General features: G+C 22.9%; 1 protein-coding gene across 3 annotated transcripts in view; it reads left to right on the forward strand.

Annotated features, from left to right (window-relative positions):
- The first annotated feature begins 3,423 nt into the window (after positions 1–3,423).
- Positions 3,424–16,590, forward strand: part of LOC129614543 (protein Skeletor, isoforms B/C) — a 40,313-nt gene continuing 27,146 nt past the window's right edge. For 2 of the 3 annotated variants that reach the window (XM_055529231.1, XM_055529246.1), the window contains exons 1-2: positions 3,491–3,616; positions 4,015–4,196. In XM_055529231.1, coding sequence (XP_055385206.1) covers positions 4,130–4,196 — 67 coding nt within the window. In that variant the 5' untranslated portion in view covers positions 3,491–3,616; positions 4,015–4,129. Of the gene's footprint in view, positions 3,617–4,014; positions 4,197–16,590 lie in introns of all 3 variants that reach the window. The other variant, XM_055529240.1, reaches the window with a different exon arrangement.

The following is a 16,590-nucleotide window of genomic DNA, read 5'->3' on the forward strand; positions in this document are numbered from 1 at the left end:
TTTGCATATCGAGTTTTCGTTGGGAACACACTTTTGCATAGTGGGGAAGCGTAACTGATTTTAGAGAGTTGTCGGTCTGTTCGGCTAAACCCATTTTGATGAAATTTTATGAGAGTTTATTTTGACTATGGCGTGGATAGATCAACTTTTGTGACATATCTAACATCGGGAGCAGGACGTTTTTGCGGGCCAAATATAAATTTATTTGCATAATATTTAAATTCGGGATGTTAAAATAATGAATCTATAGTTCTTTTGGAAATATCAGTCCTCAGTAACCCACCTAGGGGCCGATTTTACATATTTTACCATGGCTGTTATCGAAACTGGTGAACTTTTCAGGGAAATCGGGTGGCACAAAGAGAAATCGTATATATATCGTATTTATACTTTTTTAGGTATGTTAACACAAACCTCGCTAAATTCTTTAAAATTTTAAAATGCATTTTCATAATCTTCTGTAACACTTAACTAAGCAATACACATTGCGCTCGGTTATGTGCTAAGCACATCAGATTTTTTTACTTCTTATACAACTTCATTATTGAAAACGCGAAACAATTACCAGAAAGTTATATGCATTTTCATAAACCTGTAACTTCTTCCATCAAAGAGGGTGAATTAAAATTTGAACATTTACCATTATTGTAAATAAAATACTTTACAAAAAAAATTTTAAAGCTCCATAATATTATTAAATATTCTCTAATATTGCTTTAACATTTTTTTTGTGCCAATCCGCCTATTATAATAAAGATTGACTGTTTCTTAATTTGTTAAAGTTATTTTAAATTATGTTAAATACTTCTACACGCATACTATTTTAATTGATATTTATACATACATAAATATTATCATAAGGTTATTAACATAATTTCCAGTTCATTTTCAGATCAAAAATTTTTCAAATACTAAAATTAAGGCTAAAAAGTGATGGAAAATTGAATTTTTAACCCCATTTTCTTCTTGTTTTCGATTTTGTTTTCTATTTTTTTTCTCTCATTTTCTTTATACTATTACAAGAACTTATACAATATACAATGTAATTGAGTTAAATGCATCCTACGGCATATACTCATATTGTATATATATGATATTATATTGTGTTGTATTTTAGTTTTGGCAATGTAGAAGAAAAGTAAAAACTCTTTACCAAATGAAAACGCCAAGTTAACTGGTTCCCTACATGCATTTATTTCCATTTGTTATTCAATTTCATTCAATTTTATTCATTTTATTTTTTATATTTGTGGTTTTGCTGTTTTTTTTTTGCTTATTTACTTGAATTTTATTTCTTTTGATTTCTCTTAAACCAGTTTTCCATTTCATATTTAACCAAACAATATGAAATATCGCGTAAATTTCCGATTTGATGGAATCTGTTTTCATTAAAAAAATTCAATTCAAAAAGAAAAACAACATAAAATAATAAAAAAAAAACGTTTATATTAATTTTTTCTACATTTAATTGAAGGTATGCTGCAGCAAAATGTATTGATTGCAATATTTTTCTACTTCACTGTAATAATACACAAATTCCTCATGAATTACCGTTACTGTTATATATATTTATTTATAACCGTTCTATAAGATTTTAAATTTAAATTTATAAAAATTTTTTTTCACTATATTTTATTACTGTTGGTGTTTTTTTTTTTGTGCAAAAAAGCTCTTTTAAAACGAATATTGTAATATTTATAACTGCTTTTTATAAAACATAAAATATATATAGGTACCTATATGGCTATATCTATAGATAGATAAAAGATGTGTATATGTGCACCCATATGCATATTATCTTTAATTACAATAGTTGAATGGCAAAAACAGAAAATGTTGGCAGTAGGCTATGCAACAATCTTTGGGAAAAAATTTATTAGATTTAATAGTTCTTCACAATGGTCACATTTACACGCAAGTATAGTATGTATATGTGCAAGAAAACATAAATGGTATCATGGTAATTTTATTTCTTAATAATAATTGTAATATCAATTGACCGAACTATACAAAAAGGAAAAATTTCTAAGTATTTTTCAATTCAAAAGAAAAGAAAAACTATAAAATAAATGTTTAAATATTAAAAGAGTTTACCAAAGGTAATCGCTGTAGTGTAATGTTAAGATTGTGCAGAAGTATGTTCACATAATAATTCTAAAAATTCGTAATTTTAATTATAAGTAAAGTAAAGGACAAATTTTTGACATTTTTACACTTATAATCAATAATCTATATATGATGTTGAAGCGTTTGTGTAGATTAATGTTTTAACACATTTTAAAATAGTAACCTTTGACTATTATAAATTTTTTAAAATTAAAATCATAGACCCAAGTTTTCATATTATTTGAATTTCTAAACTAATTTTAATTAGCATATTAATTAATAAAAGGTATACTTTAAATAAATTCTTAGCAAAATCTTTTAACTGTATGTACATTGCTCGCGTATTTCGGGGAGCCAAAAATCGTATCAAATTTCATGAAAGAGTCGCCAAACCATTTTATTTGAAAAGATATACTCGTATTTCAATATCTTTATCTCAATTTCGAATAAACCGGATTTCATAGAAATTTCATATTTAGTTTATTTTAGGGATCTCCTGTACGCTATGCCAGAAACTAACTACTAGATCTTGCTACGATCCGGTTTCACATTTTTCCAGCAGATTTTTCGTTACAATTTGGTGTCATATAAAAGAAAATATAGTTGAAAAATTGACGAACAGAAGAATAAGGGTCTGGGAATTAAAATTTACTAGAGGCCGATATCATAACTTCAACCATATCTATGTAAGGAAATTGTAAACTAAACTATTTCGAATTGAATTTGTCGAATCAACAAACTGACCTGCATTACGAAAATTGAGCCTATTTTAACATTTTGTAAGCATAAGTAAAATTTCATTGGCAGAATTTTGTGCAGCCCTTCCGCCTTTCATTGTTCTATAATAGCGTTCGTCATGTTCCGCAATAGAAGGACTCAATTTCTCAAAACAGTTTCCTAGATTTTTACTAATATTATGATTGTATTCTCATTTAAAATCACTCTTAAAATTATTCTTCTAGTGAGAAACTAAATTATCTCCTTCTACGCCTATAATATTGAATATATTATTCCAATTAAAAATGAAAATTAAAAAAACAAATATAACTTACCTATTTATTTCATCCCATCACCAATAAATTATGATACCATAAGCAAAAGTAATTGTGAAAAAAGCTCAAAATGACTCTAAAGTAAAAAACAAAAATAATAATAATAATAAAGACGATAGAAATTGAAAAACAAAAACCAAAACGCAACCAAACTCTTATGGCTCAAGCTAAGCTTTAAAATCGTCACTCAAACGCAAAAGCATATCTACATACATATATACATATGTGTATATATAAAACAACAACCAAAATTAAGAAAAAAAAAAAAACATTTAATTCTTTGATATACATGGAAGGTGAATTTGCTGATTTCTTTCAGTATAGTTTGAACATCGCCATCGCTTGGACGTCTAATAAAAGTAATTTAAGTAACCTAAATAATAACAATAAAAAAAACAGAAATAATAGTGCAAAAATAGTTAAAAAATTTTTTCTTAATTTTAGTATTTTTTTTTAAGGTGTGTACAATTTATGCAATTTTAATATTGCATTAAGAAATCTATAGTGATTATAAAAAGCATAAAATTAAATATTGAAACTCTATTGTATTTAAAATCAAAATCCCAAATTTCAGGGAAAATTATTATGAATAATTATTAAAATATTAGAAATTATTTAAAATATTTGAAAAATTTATTTAGTGAAATCTCTAATATACGGATGATAATAATTAATAAAAAATAAATTTAATTTAATTATTTTAGCATTTAAACGAAATTATAATTTTTCTTTTAGGTTTTATTTTATATATATATAAAAATTTAGTGATATCATTGAATTTATATAAATTACATACATATATATATATATATATATATATAAATAATTTTTTATCTTTTCTCTTTCATATTGGTAGTCGTGGCAAATATATTTAAATTTTTTTAATATTTCGGAAAATATCTAGTGAAAATCCAAATTAAATTAAATATATTTAATTTGAATATTAAAAAAAAAATAGATTTTGATCGAATATGAAAAGATCAATAGCAAATAATTTTATTAATTTTCGGCTGCTCTTCTTTGGAATAATTAGTACATGTAAGTATATTTAAATAAAAAAAATAAAAAAAAAAAATATTAATTAAAGTTACATAAGTACTTAATATTAATATTTTCTCTAAAATTTGGAATACAAAATAATGTAACTATTCAGAATAGCATGATACTAAATTTGTATATTTATATTTTTCTTAAATATTTAAATATATTCTCAAACAATTTTTATATTATTTAAAATAAATCCATAAATAATTTAGGCTTTTAAATTATAAATTGAGATAATTACTTATATTGAAAATAATTTTATATGATTAAAAATCTTTATACTTAATTGTTTCCGTTTTGACCCGCAAAGAGGAATATAGGACTTTTGCAAGACATTGTAATTGAATTATATTTCATTATCGTTACTAATTGAGTTAATTAGGCGGGTGATTATAATCTTCCTGAGGAATGTGCATAATAACTGCAGCTTAAGTTACCAAACTTAAGTAATGATTAAAATTCTTCTCTAGTTACGTGATCGTCTATTAGTGAGTGATTGTATTCCTATTTAATTTAAAATAAAATAAAAATTAGGTATTATACTTATAAGTAATATATTATATAATAGCATCCTACAGCATTATATCTTGAATATTAAAGAATTATGTCAACATGCTTCATGTAAGAATAATTACATTTTTTTTTCCAAATATACCAGACAAGAAATTGGTTCAAATTGTCAATAATATTTTTATGATGACACTATTCTTTATTTAAATTTCAGTTCCAATATTTTTATATTCCAATATTTTATATTATTATTGAAGCGAATATATATATATACATATATATAATTCTATTTGATAATTTGTATATGTACGTATATTAATAAAATATATAATAAGTAAGTATATAGAAAAAAAAGAATAAATAATTAATAATGTTATTTAACTTGTTCAACAAGATACCATTCAATGGTATGATACCATTAAAGATATAAGTTGCATTCGTATATTTTTGTGTGCAATTCATTTTATACATTTTGTGTTATATATATATATATAATTTCAAATGATTTAATACGAATATATCTAGATACATAATATGCATTTATATATAAAGCTGAATATTATATTTAAATAATGTAATACCTGAAATGTTAAATATAGAATTGAGAAAAAAAACATAATTGTAGTACAAAATAATGTACTCGTATGCATATATATGTATGTACATACATGATCAAGCACCAGTAAAATAAAAAAAAAGATAAAAAATAACGATATTAAAATGTTGGTCAATTAATAACTTGAGGCAAATAAATATTATATGTTACTGTTAATTCAAATATATAAGAATACAATATTGTACGTATGTATGTGATGAATATCTACACAATTACAATTTCTATTGAAAAACGATGGCACATAAAATAATTGCATTATATCACACAATTATAGTTTTTCAGTTAAAGATATATAAAGAAATAAGCAAATTTTTTGTATTCTTAAGTTGAAAAGGTGAATATAATTAAATTTTACAAAATCAATCGAATTTATTTTTTAAACATTAGAGAAGAAAAAAATTGCTTTAGTTCGAAGAACAATCTATATTTTTACTAATATTATTATTGGGTACAACATACTCACTTTCTAAAGATTTTTCAAAAAAAAACTTAGTCTTGAAAAACCAAAAAAATACAAAGTTGTCAATACTAAAATGTATGAACTCTTGAATTATTTATACTATAATAATGTACAAAATAAAACATAGAAATAAATATACACACTTTATGAAAGCTGTGATATGCTTCTACTTTACTCAAAATTAATAGTTTAAAACTGTTTGTACCTGATCTAATCGCAAATTTTCACATAAAGCGTGTGTACAATGCGCGAAATTGAATATTTACGATGTATACTTAGTACAGAATCGGCGATTAAATGTTTTTATTTTGAATTAGAGGAATTTTCACCAAACTAAAATTTTAAGATTGTTACTTTGAAGAAAAAATAAATATTTTCAAAAATATTTTTAATTATTTTTCCATTTTATTTTATAATTTTTATTACTAATGTGCACAACAACAAAACTGAATCTTCGTTACATAATATTTAAAACAACTTTTTTTTCGATTAATTTTAATAAAATCTCTGGATATCAATACCAAAAATTCGATATCATATTTTTATATCATTGAAGTAAAATTTTTTATTTTACTATAAGATTAAATTGATTAAAAATTTAAAGTGAAAACATATTCAATAGAGATTGCACTATTTAGAAAAAATATTATGTTTTTGATTTCTTTTCGAAAATTTAACCAAAGTTGATTTCTTTGGTCAAATCTAATCAAATTCCTCAAAGTTAAAAAATTTAACTTTGTTAAAGATATATAATATGTAGGTATATAAGTTTCTTTCATTAAATCATTTGTTTTCTCTGCGACGATTCCATGAGGCAAAACTGAATTGGCGACAGAAAAATAAAAAAAATTTAACCTAAAACTTTAAATTGAATTTAGTAATAATTTTCTATTATTATTTTTTTGTATTTTGTTTTTTTTTTATAGTTTTGAAATATCTTGAAAAGATTTTTGTTAATGAAAGTCAACTATATTTTCCCACTTTTTATAACAATTTTTTTCTTATACGTAATGTATATAAATATCATCTTAAGTATATATGATATACAATCATTAATATATAATCATAATTTACTCCACGTATCTATTATATGATCTAATGACATAAAAAATTGCTACTAAAATAAAAAAAAAACAACAAAAATGTAAAAAAAACAGAGGCAGAGGAGAAGACAAAAAATGCATCCAATGATTTTTAATAATTAATTAAATTTTGAATTTAATACATATAATATGTATGTATGTATTTATGTATATAGTATATACTTGGAGAGACAACATGTAATATATGTATATGTCATAAAACATTATATATTATGTACTCGCATGTACATACATACATATGTATATTTCGAATAACAATGTATTTAAGATTGACCCTAATACACGCCATATAATATTTTTGTACATTTTTAGAAAACGTGATTATGATTAAGTAGTTTTTTCTTTAACATTTTTAATTTAACTCAAAAAAAAATTTTTTTTTGTATTGCAAAATTAAAAAGTTTTTTTTTTTCAATTTTAAAACAAAAAACAATAAAATGAAAGGAATTTTTACTTTCATAAAAATCATTTATATGAAAACATTTGTATGATATATATTATTGTATATATATGGCTATATATACATATAATTGATTTATATTGCGAGATATTTAAAGTCAAATATCACTAATACAGTAAATCCCATAAATACTTGTAGTGACCATTAAAGAAACTTTGTAATAAGTAAAAATCATTTACATTTTCGAAATTGATACGATTATTTGTTCACAGGAATAAGTAAGTAATATTCAATTGATATTCAATTTTGAAATTGTTATGACTATGCATTATATTCTTATGTATATCTTGTATTGTAAAATTATTTATCGTAAAGCAGGTCATAGTTGTAAGATAATTGTAAACATTTACGAATAAAAGTTATAACTAAATTAAATTATAAGATTGAATACAAAATTTATAAAATATAATATAATTAATCAGAAAATGAAATAATAATATTCAAAAATCAAGTAAAATTAATAAAGTCATCATAAAATTTTAAATTATCTTTTTCAATATTTATTACAATATTTAACTGTATATTGTGCATGAATACTTACTTATTTTATTAGCATTATTTGTATTCGCTTATACGTGCATAATTTCGGCTCTTTCTGCACCAATTTATGATTTATTATTTGAATTATTAATAATTTAAAATACAAGAAAATCTTAATTTTTTTTCATCTTTTATTATTTTTTTTCTTTAAATACATTAATAATATTTCACAATTTTGGTTTATTTAAAACCGTAATAACATTGTACCGATAACACTTTTTAGTAATAATTAAGATTTTTTGATACAAAAAAAATTATTTGATACAAAATGCCAACTTAGCGTCACTTCTTTAGTTAAAAAAAATTAAATTCTTTCAATTTTAATTAAATATTATGAATTAATTAAACATTATGAAATATTAAGAATTTTGAGTTTAATATTCATTTTAATTAGTAATTAATTTTAATTAATAGTTGATTAATTAGGACCGTACAATAATGCATGATGTATTCCTTTCAACTTATATAATACTTAAATCTATCTCACAGAGTGGAATTGAGAATACATGCAAACACATTTTTCTGTGAAAATTTGGTTATGCAGGATGTAAAACTATCTAACGGAACAAAAAACTTATGCGAGAATATTAAACGTACATGGAATTTTTTTCATATACATTGTATAAAATTCCTAAAGAAATGATTTCTTTTTGAGACACTCTAATACGTATATTAGTTTGATGCACTATTGGCATGGCACATCATTTAAATACAATAATGTTTTGTATTTTTCAATTTTTAAAATTTAAATATTATAATTAAGAAAAATGTAAAATATTCTTTTTGAACCAGCCTTGAAAACATCTCATATACTCGTATAATATTAAAAGTAATCATGTTTAATTTATGCAGTTATTTAAATACTATTTACACGGTTACAATGTTATTTATTGAATAAATTATTTTGTGTTGGAAAAATAATTAATTAAGAAAAAAAGTATATAAATAGTTGGGTACATTTTTATTTCAATATTTTAAATGGATATGTTTTTGCTTTCTATTGAAAAATTTTTAATATTAAATTTTATACTTATACAATATTGCACTGCACGATCAATTTTTAATGCTCACCATGAAATAATTTTTTACATTTCACCGGCCCGGCTCGATTATATCATATTTATTTGAGTTTTCAATTTTAATATTTTTCATTTCATCAACTTAAAGACTATTTTCTGCTATAATAGAAACAAAATCAATATAAGAAATTCTAAAATTAAATTATTATTTAAATTTTTTTTTCAAGTTTTAATTTATTTAGTGCCATTTTACAAATATTTAATTAATGATTACTTCATTTCTTTAATGAATTTTTGAAAAATCAATGTATAATTAAATTTTTTTAGCTAATTTTTCTTAATGATAGTGAAGAAAAATTTCTATATCTTTAAGCAAAAATTAATGATTGCGTTTTTGATTTACTAATCGTTTAATGTTTTACTATAAAAGTTTATGATTTTTATGCAGAATTAAGAAATTCAATATTCGCAAATAAAATGTCATAATTTTTCTGTTTTAATATTAATCTGTTTAAAAGACGGTTGCGTTGATTCATAACAACTGCTTTTATTTTAAATATTTTTCTGTTTGCTGTTAAGAATATCATTTTGAAAGTCAATTCTCATAAAATTTGATTATTATTTATCAATTTTTCGGCCAGGCAAAATAAGGTATTTCTTATGCTCTAAAAATTGATTATTACCGCAAAATTATTTTAAAATATTTTATGAAGTTTCCTTGTATTTATTGCATAATGGTATCATTTTGAAATACAAAAGACTTGACCATCTTAAATTTTTTTATATAAAAACTTGAAATTTATCCATATTTAATTTAAAAACAGTGTGTTACGTTAATTGGATATATTAATTTAAAAACTATTTATCAACAACTTAAAAATTTCTCAACTTTATATACATAAATGTTATTAATTATTATTCAGTTGGATTTATTTCAAAATAACTTGAAACCATGAACTTTTTAAATAATCCGATTAAATAATATTAATTATATAGTATTTTTCTCACTTACTTATACCTTAATTTAAAATTAATTCATTATAATGAAAACAAAAAAAAGATTGAATGCAAAGCTTGAAATTCACACCTTCTTAAACAATAAGCCAAATATATCTCGACAGAACAATAACGTTGTTAATGTTTAAATGTGCCTCAAAAAAAATATTCTAATTAAATTGTTTAACAATTTTTTGTTAAACATTAATGATTACATTTTGTTTCAGCACAAGAACTTTTATATTCATCTTAAAACCAATTTTATACCAAATCAAACGTATGAATGAATTTTTTTTATTACATAAAATCATAGTGAAACAAACTTAATTGTTTAGAAATAATGTTAAATAATACAATAATAATATTTTCTTGCACAATATTATGTTAGCAGACGCAAAACAGTTGATTTTTTTTCTCTTAATTGAATACAATAAAATACTTATTTGCAATTAAATAATAGCATTAAATAAAAAGATTTTTATATTAAAAAAAAATGCAATTACATAAGAGAAAGGAAAACTTATGATTTAAATAGAAAAACAAAAAAAAAACAAAATTCGTATTCAACTCTTGTATATATATAAAAAAGATAACTGAAATTTCCTCATTATAAATTCTTCTTTATTTCTTAAAATTTGCATTTTATGTATTCAACTTGTGTTACTTAACATTATAAATTTACTTAATTTTATAAAAGAGACAATACAATTTCAAGTTGAACGGGACAACTGCTTTAAGATATACCAACCATGTTTATGTTATTGTTCATTTGGGAATTACAATATTTTCTTACATTATATTTTGAACAATACTGCGATGATTAAAGTAATGTTTTAAAAAATAATATTTTTTGGCCAAGAACTGTAATATGTAAGCATTTAGCTTTAGGGCTAAATTTTAAAAAAAGGTGGTTTTTGAAATCATTCTGTTATCACCATATTATTTATTATTTTATCATTAATTTCGGATTAACTGGTTTACAAGTAAATTTATCGAATAATTTAAAGCACAAAATTTATAGTAAAAAAATGCTTATTAGTTTCACACTTCTCGTCCGTCCGTCCGTGGACATCTTTACAAAATTTCTACACCCTTGACAACAGAAATCTAAAATTTCACAAGTACATAGACCCTCACTAAAAACGTATTTCCATAGAAAAAAAATTTTACCTACCTCACCCTTTCTAAAAAATATAGCCCTAAAAGTATCATTTTTTCTTTATTTCTTGTAACAAAACCACAAACATTTTTTAAATTCTTCAAAGGTAGAAAATTTCTAAAAGAAAAATGTCCTTTAAAAACAACCATTTTTCAAAATCCCTTCTATTTAAATTTTTGATAACGTTTAATAATAGTCCATTTTTTTAAAAGAAAATTTTTGTTGCCTTCCCAAAATTCGCCTTCCAAAATTTATAAAATTTCAACTTTCGGCATCTTGTATTTCTACAACTGTATTTCTAAATCGGTTGAATATTTTCTTCAAAATGTTCAAAAATGTAAAACAGGTCCGCTAAAAAGTGCAGTTCCCAAGGCCTGATATATCCCAAAAGTTGATCAATCCGTGCCATGGTTGAAATAAACTTACATATAAAATTTTATCAAAATCCGTTTAGCAGAACTTGAGATACACGCGTGCATAGACCGACAGACCGGCAGGTTGCTACCGAAAACTCGATATGCAAAATTTGTTGCCATCACATAACCTACCTATTGTATACACAATACGGTCGGTAATAATTTATGTTACAATTCGCTACGAAACTATTTCTAGGATTGCATACATTTAGGATGAACGATTTATGCAATCTGAAATAAAGCAAAAATAAATTTAAAGAATGGTTCGCATGATGCTCGATTTTAAGGGTTAATTGTGTGAGTTAAGAAAAATAATTATATTTTTTATTGACACAGAATTTACCGTTAGCTTTTTGCGTTTATAAAAATTTGAAAAAGCTTGTGGTTTCGCAAATATAAGGTGCCAAATATTCAAATTTTAAGGTGATAACTTGAGAGGGGGTGGAGATGCGAAAAAATTTTCTTCTAATAAAATAAACTATGTATGAATATCTAAGAGCTGCTAAAAAACGGTATCAAAAATTTGTGAAAAACGGGTTTTAGATAACGGTAAATTTTAAAGGCCATTTTATTTTTTTAAAGTTCAGAAATGGTATGCCGCAATAGAAGAAGCCAGCTACTATTTTTCTGCTTTTGCAAAATTTGAAAAATGTTTATGGCTTCATTGCAATAAATAGTTAAAAGATACCGTTTTTAGGGTTTAAGGGGGTATAACTTTTAAAGGCGGGGAGATAGGTGAAGGTAATGACAATCTTTTGTTCTACGGAAAAGGGTTTCTAGGAAAAATCTATGTACGTATAAAATTTCTGTTTTCTATCTTCAAGGGTGTTGAAGTTTTGTAAACAGTCACACGGACAGACGGGGACGGACAGAATGAAACCAATAAGCACTTTTTTTCCAAAATTTTTTGGAAAAGTGCTAAAAAATAATTTTATCAGTACTTAAATAAAAAAATTTTCAATAATTTATGTTTGATTCGCAAGTGTAGACAAAAAAATAAATAGAACTTTAATTATTATTAATGCAACAATCCTACATGTAGTATTTCCACTTATTTATTTATATCTATGCAAAATTACATATGTATATTATGCAGTAATTAGTGTTGATCTTAAAATATAGTCAAACCTCAAAAAATACAAGTTACTTTAAACAGTCATAACACTAATAATAAACTAATAATAATCAAATGATTAAGGTCAGAATGCCAAGGACTGCTGCATATAGAAACAAGAAATATTAATTTAATTTTTACCTACTAAACTACTGAATACTCGCATACAAAGGCTATATATACATATGTATATTTGTATGAAGATGATAAAATTTATTACCTTTAAATATTTTTATACATTTTTCTTTTTGAAATTTTTTTAAGAACATTAAAGTCGATAGTTTTAGGTTTAATTCATTTGTGTTTACACAAGATATTATCATAGCCCGGTTTATTATTTGTATACAGAAACTATGTATATTTATATTTTTTTTAAATTTAAATCCGTAGATATTTTTTAACGATTTCGTGTTATGAAGAAATAAGTGAATATACAATTAAAAATAAACTTCAAGTTTCTTCGACTTAAGTTTCTTTATTTTTTTAATCTATAGTACACAAATTGAATAAAATTTCTTTCCAAATTTTCTTTTTGAGTTTTTCCTAATTCCATTATAATTAATTTAGAAATGCAATTTAGAAATGTTTGAATTTTTACATTATATTTGGTTCAAGTACCAAGAATTTTATTTTGCATATAAAAATATTGTGTAGTGTCACAAATATTTATTTAATAAATGAATTCACACGCATATACATATTTTTAGTTACCGAATGTATCTCGATTTTGTTAATGTTTCCAAGGAGCACCTATCTAGTAGGAATAAAATTTATATTTAATAATCGTTCGCTAGCGGAAATTGTCTTGCATGTATTCGAAAAATGTATTTGCATCGTAAGAAAAACCAATGTGTCTATACAATCAAATGGCATTAATCACTCGCGTTACTGTCTGTAATTGAAAATTAATTATTTAAGTTAAAATTAAACTACACGTTGTGGATTTTATTTTTCTTTTATTCCAAGTTTTACCATGTAGTTGCCGATTTGTATATGTTTAATTGAGTATTATAACAGAATTTAAAAATATGCATTATAGATACAACGGAAAAACAAATAAACTGAAAATTTCAAAAGAACCTTCAATTTCATAATATATTCAAATTAATGTTAGCAAATTAATATTAGCAAATATTTTTAGCGAATATTAAAGCAATCCAATTTGAATAAAATTCAATAAAACAAAATGTTTTTCATATTACAGTATACATATACATATTATACGGCAATTTAATAAACTACAAATTATATTATTTATATAGATGCAAATCAGTTATAATATTATATGAATTATAAAATATTCGCGAATAACAGATTAAATATAGATTAGTTTATTTTTTTAGCATCTCAATGAACTTTGTACAAAAAAATGTATATACATATATATACATAATCATATAAAAATTTTGAAAGAAAGTAAATTAAACTCAAGATAAGTGTATGCGTGCATTTAACCTTGAATAACGGGAACTGAAATTTATTAAACTATTATATTATTAGTTATTATGAAAAAAAAAACAATATTTGCAATATCTAAAAACTGGGGTAAGAAACCTTATTTCTGGGTAAAGGAAAAGTTAATTTCGTTTACTTATGACTTATTTCTACATCTACTCACACATTTTTGTTTACAAAAAACAATATTGCATAACTCATTAAATTTCTAGATTATTCGTTTCTTTGAAGAGCATCCTTCGAAATGTTTATTTTTCCAATTTGTAAAATTTCTCTATATATTACATGTTGAGTAGAAATTTTCTTTTATCGGGACCTTTGAGAAAATTTACAAAATACAATTGGTATTGTTATTTAAAAAAGTCGGTAAGATTATAGTAAAGATCTTAAAACTTTATTTATTTTATTATTTGAGACTCTTATTGGATTATTATTGAGATTATTATTTTTCTCTTTCTTTCCTTAATTCAATTAAGTACTTATTCTTTACTAAAATAGAAATTAATTACACTTCTATGTTATTAAATTGATTTCATTTCACGGTCATGTCATAAGGACACAACTATTTTAACAACATATTATTTCAACTAAATTTTCTCCTAAATCGGGAAATCATATTAAATATATGTTCTTGCAAAATATTCCGAAAAAAATCATTTTATAATTCTACATATATTTTAAAAAATGCACTACCAATACTTATGTGAATATTTTGCTCAATTAATAAATTTTAAACTATACTAAAATTGTTATTGCTTATATGGAATTGATGACTTATTAAAAATTAAATATTATGGTGATTACGTGTTCCAATAACCTTGATCTTGTTTCTTGAAAGTATAATATTAATAAAAAGCTAAAATGAAAAGTTAACAGTCAACTTTTTAATTTTCCTCTATTATATGTATAACTTTTTATCGAAACAAAATGTTCGCATACCGATGCACAATGTATTGAATCGACTTTACACCTGCATATATTGAATATCAAAAAACTAACATTCACAATTAAATTTCAAGGTATAAAATATTTTATAACATTTTTTAATTTACGTTCATAAAGTAAAAAATTGAAAAACAAAAAAATTTGAGAAATTGTAGTTTAGATGACAATACTTAACCTTTCTAAAAAGCTTTTAATAAAATAGTGATTTACTCTTTAACATTTTTTACGTTTTTTTTTACTTTTTCAATTAAATTACATGTAAATAACCCACGTGGGTGGGTAAGTTAAGGTAAATTCTCTTCTCGACTTTTCTTTAGTGATCCTTATTTCAAATATGAAAAACATTTTAGAAACCTTTGGCAATCCCGGGATTGTCTTCCACTAATATTATTAGAAGCTCAAGTTGCTTGTTGTTCTTTTTCTTTTGTGAAGTACAAAAACCCTAATTATCTTTGTAAAAATTAATAAAGTAAACCAGAATAGGACTTAGACGTGATGATATCACTTCATGCAATATATACATGCAATACGACTACCAGCACATTAGTGTATTGTTCATTGTTATACTCGTATAAAATAAAATAACTTTTGGGTTTTAAGGTTAATTTTATGCAGTAAACTTTCTTTATTAATTACAGGTTTGAATTAATTATTTGAATTACATTTATGTAACAAATTCATTCCGCGTGTGTTTTAAATTTAAAAACAAAAATCCTGTCTCTTTTTTCAAATTTATCTAATGTACAACTGTGTAAAAAAATTCTACTTCCTTGTTTTTCGATCAATATGGTTTTAAAATTTTAAAGTTAAATTGCCTCAAATCATACACTTTTGCAACTTACGATATGTATATGTCAATAGTTTATTGTGCATGAGTAACAATATTTTTTAATAATTATACAAATTTATTTAAGAAAAATTTCATAAAATACTTTCTAAACAGAAAATATATACCAGACTCATAAATGCAAAGAAATTCGAAAGTATTACTTCAAGCTTATTCTATGATTTTCTTTCCATATTTTTATTTACAAAATTTAGAATTCCTGTCAACATTATCGTAAATTATGTATTTTATGTCAAACTAATTGAATTCTTAGATAATTAAAAAACTCATTTTCATTCATTAAAACTAAAATTCATAATTAATTAAAAGTTATGTTTTATTAATAAAAAGTGATTTTGAATTAATTTCAAGTAATATAAAATAAGTAAATAAAAAATATATGTATGTAAAATTATGACATAAAATTATTTTATAACTCTTTCTTAATAGTCAATAAATCCTTCATACAAATTTTGCTATAATTATTAAGAAATTAAAATTTCCTATATTTTGCTATTATAAAATTTTGTTTGTTAAAATTAAATCACTGTGAAATTTATATAAACTTTGTTCTATAATTAGAATTCATGGTCCATAAATTTTATTGAGAATTTCAGGGATCAGAGAGAATATTTAAAATATAGCAATTAGAAAAAATTATGTATCGTAAAATTATCGATGATATAAAAATTCAGAAGTATTTTAAGTAACTGATTTTTAAATGATAAACAATATAAAATTATATAATATTTCTGTCACAAAAAGGAAT

This window comes from Condylostylus longicornis, unplaced genomic scaffold (genome assembly GCF_029603195.1).
Source record: "Condylostylus longicornis isolate FDR11 unplaced genomic scaffold, ASM2960319v2 ptg000004l, whole genome shotgun sequence".
NCBI lineage: Eukaryota > Metazoa > Arthropoda > Insecta > Diptera > Dolichopodidae > Condylostylus > Condylostylus longicornis.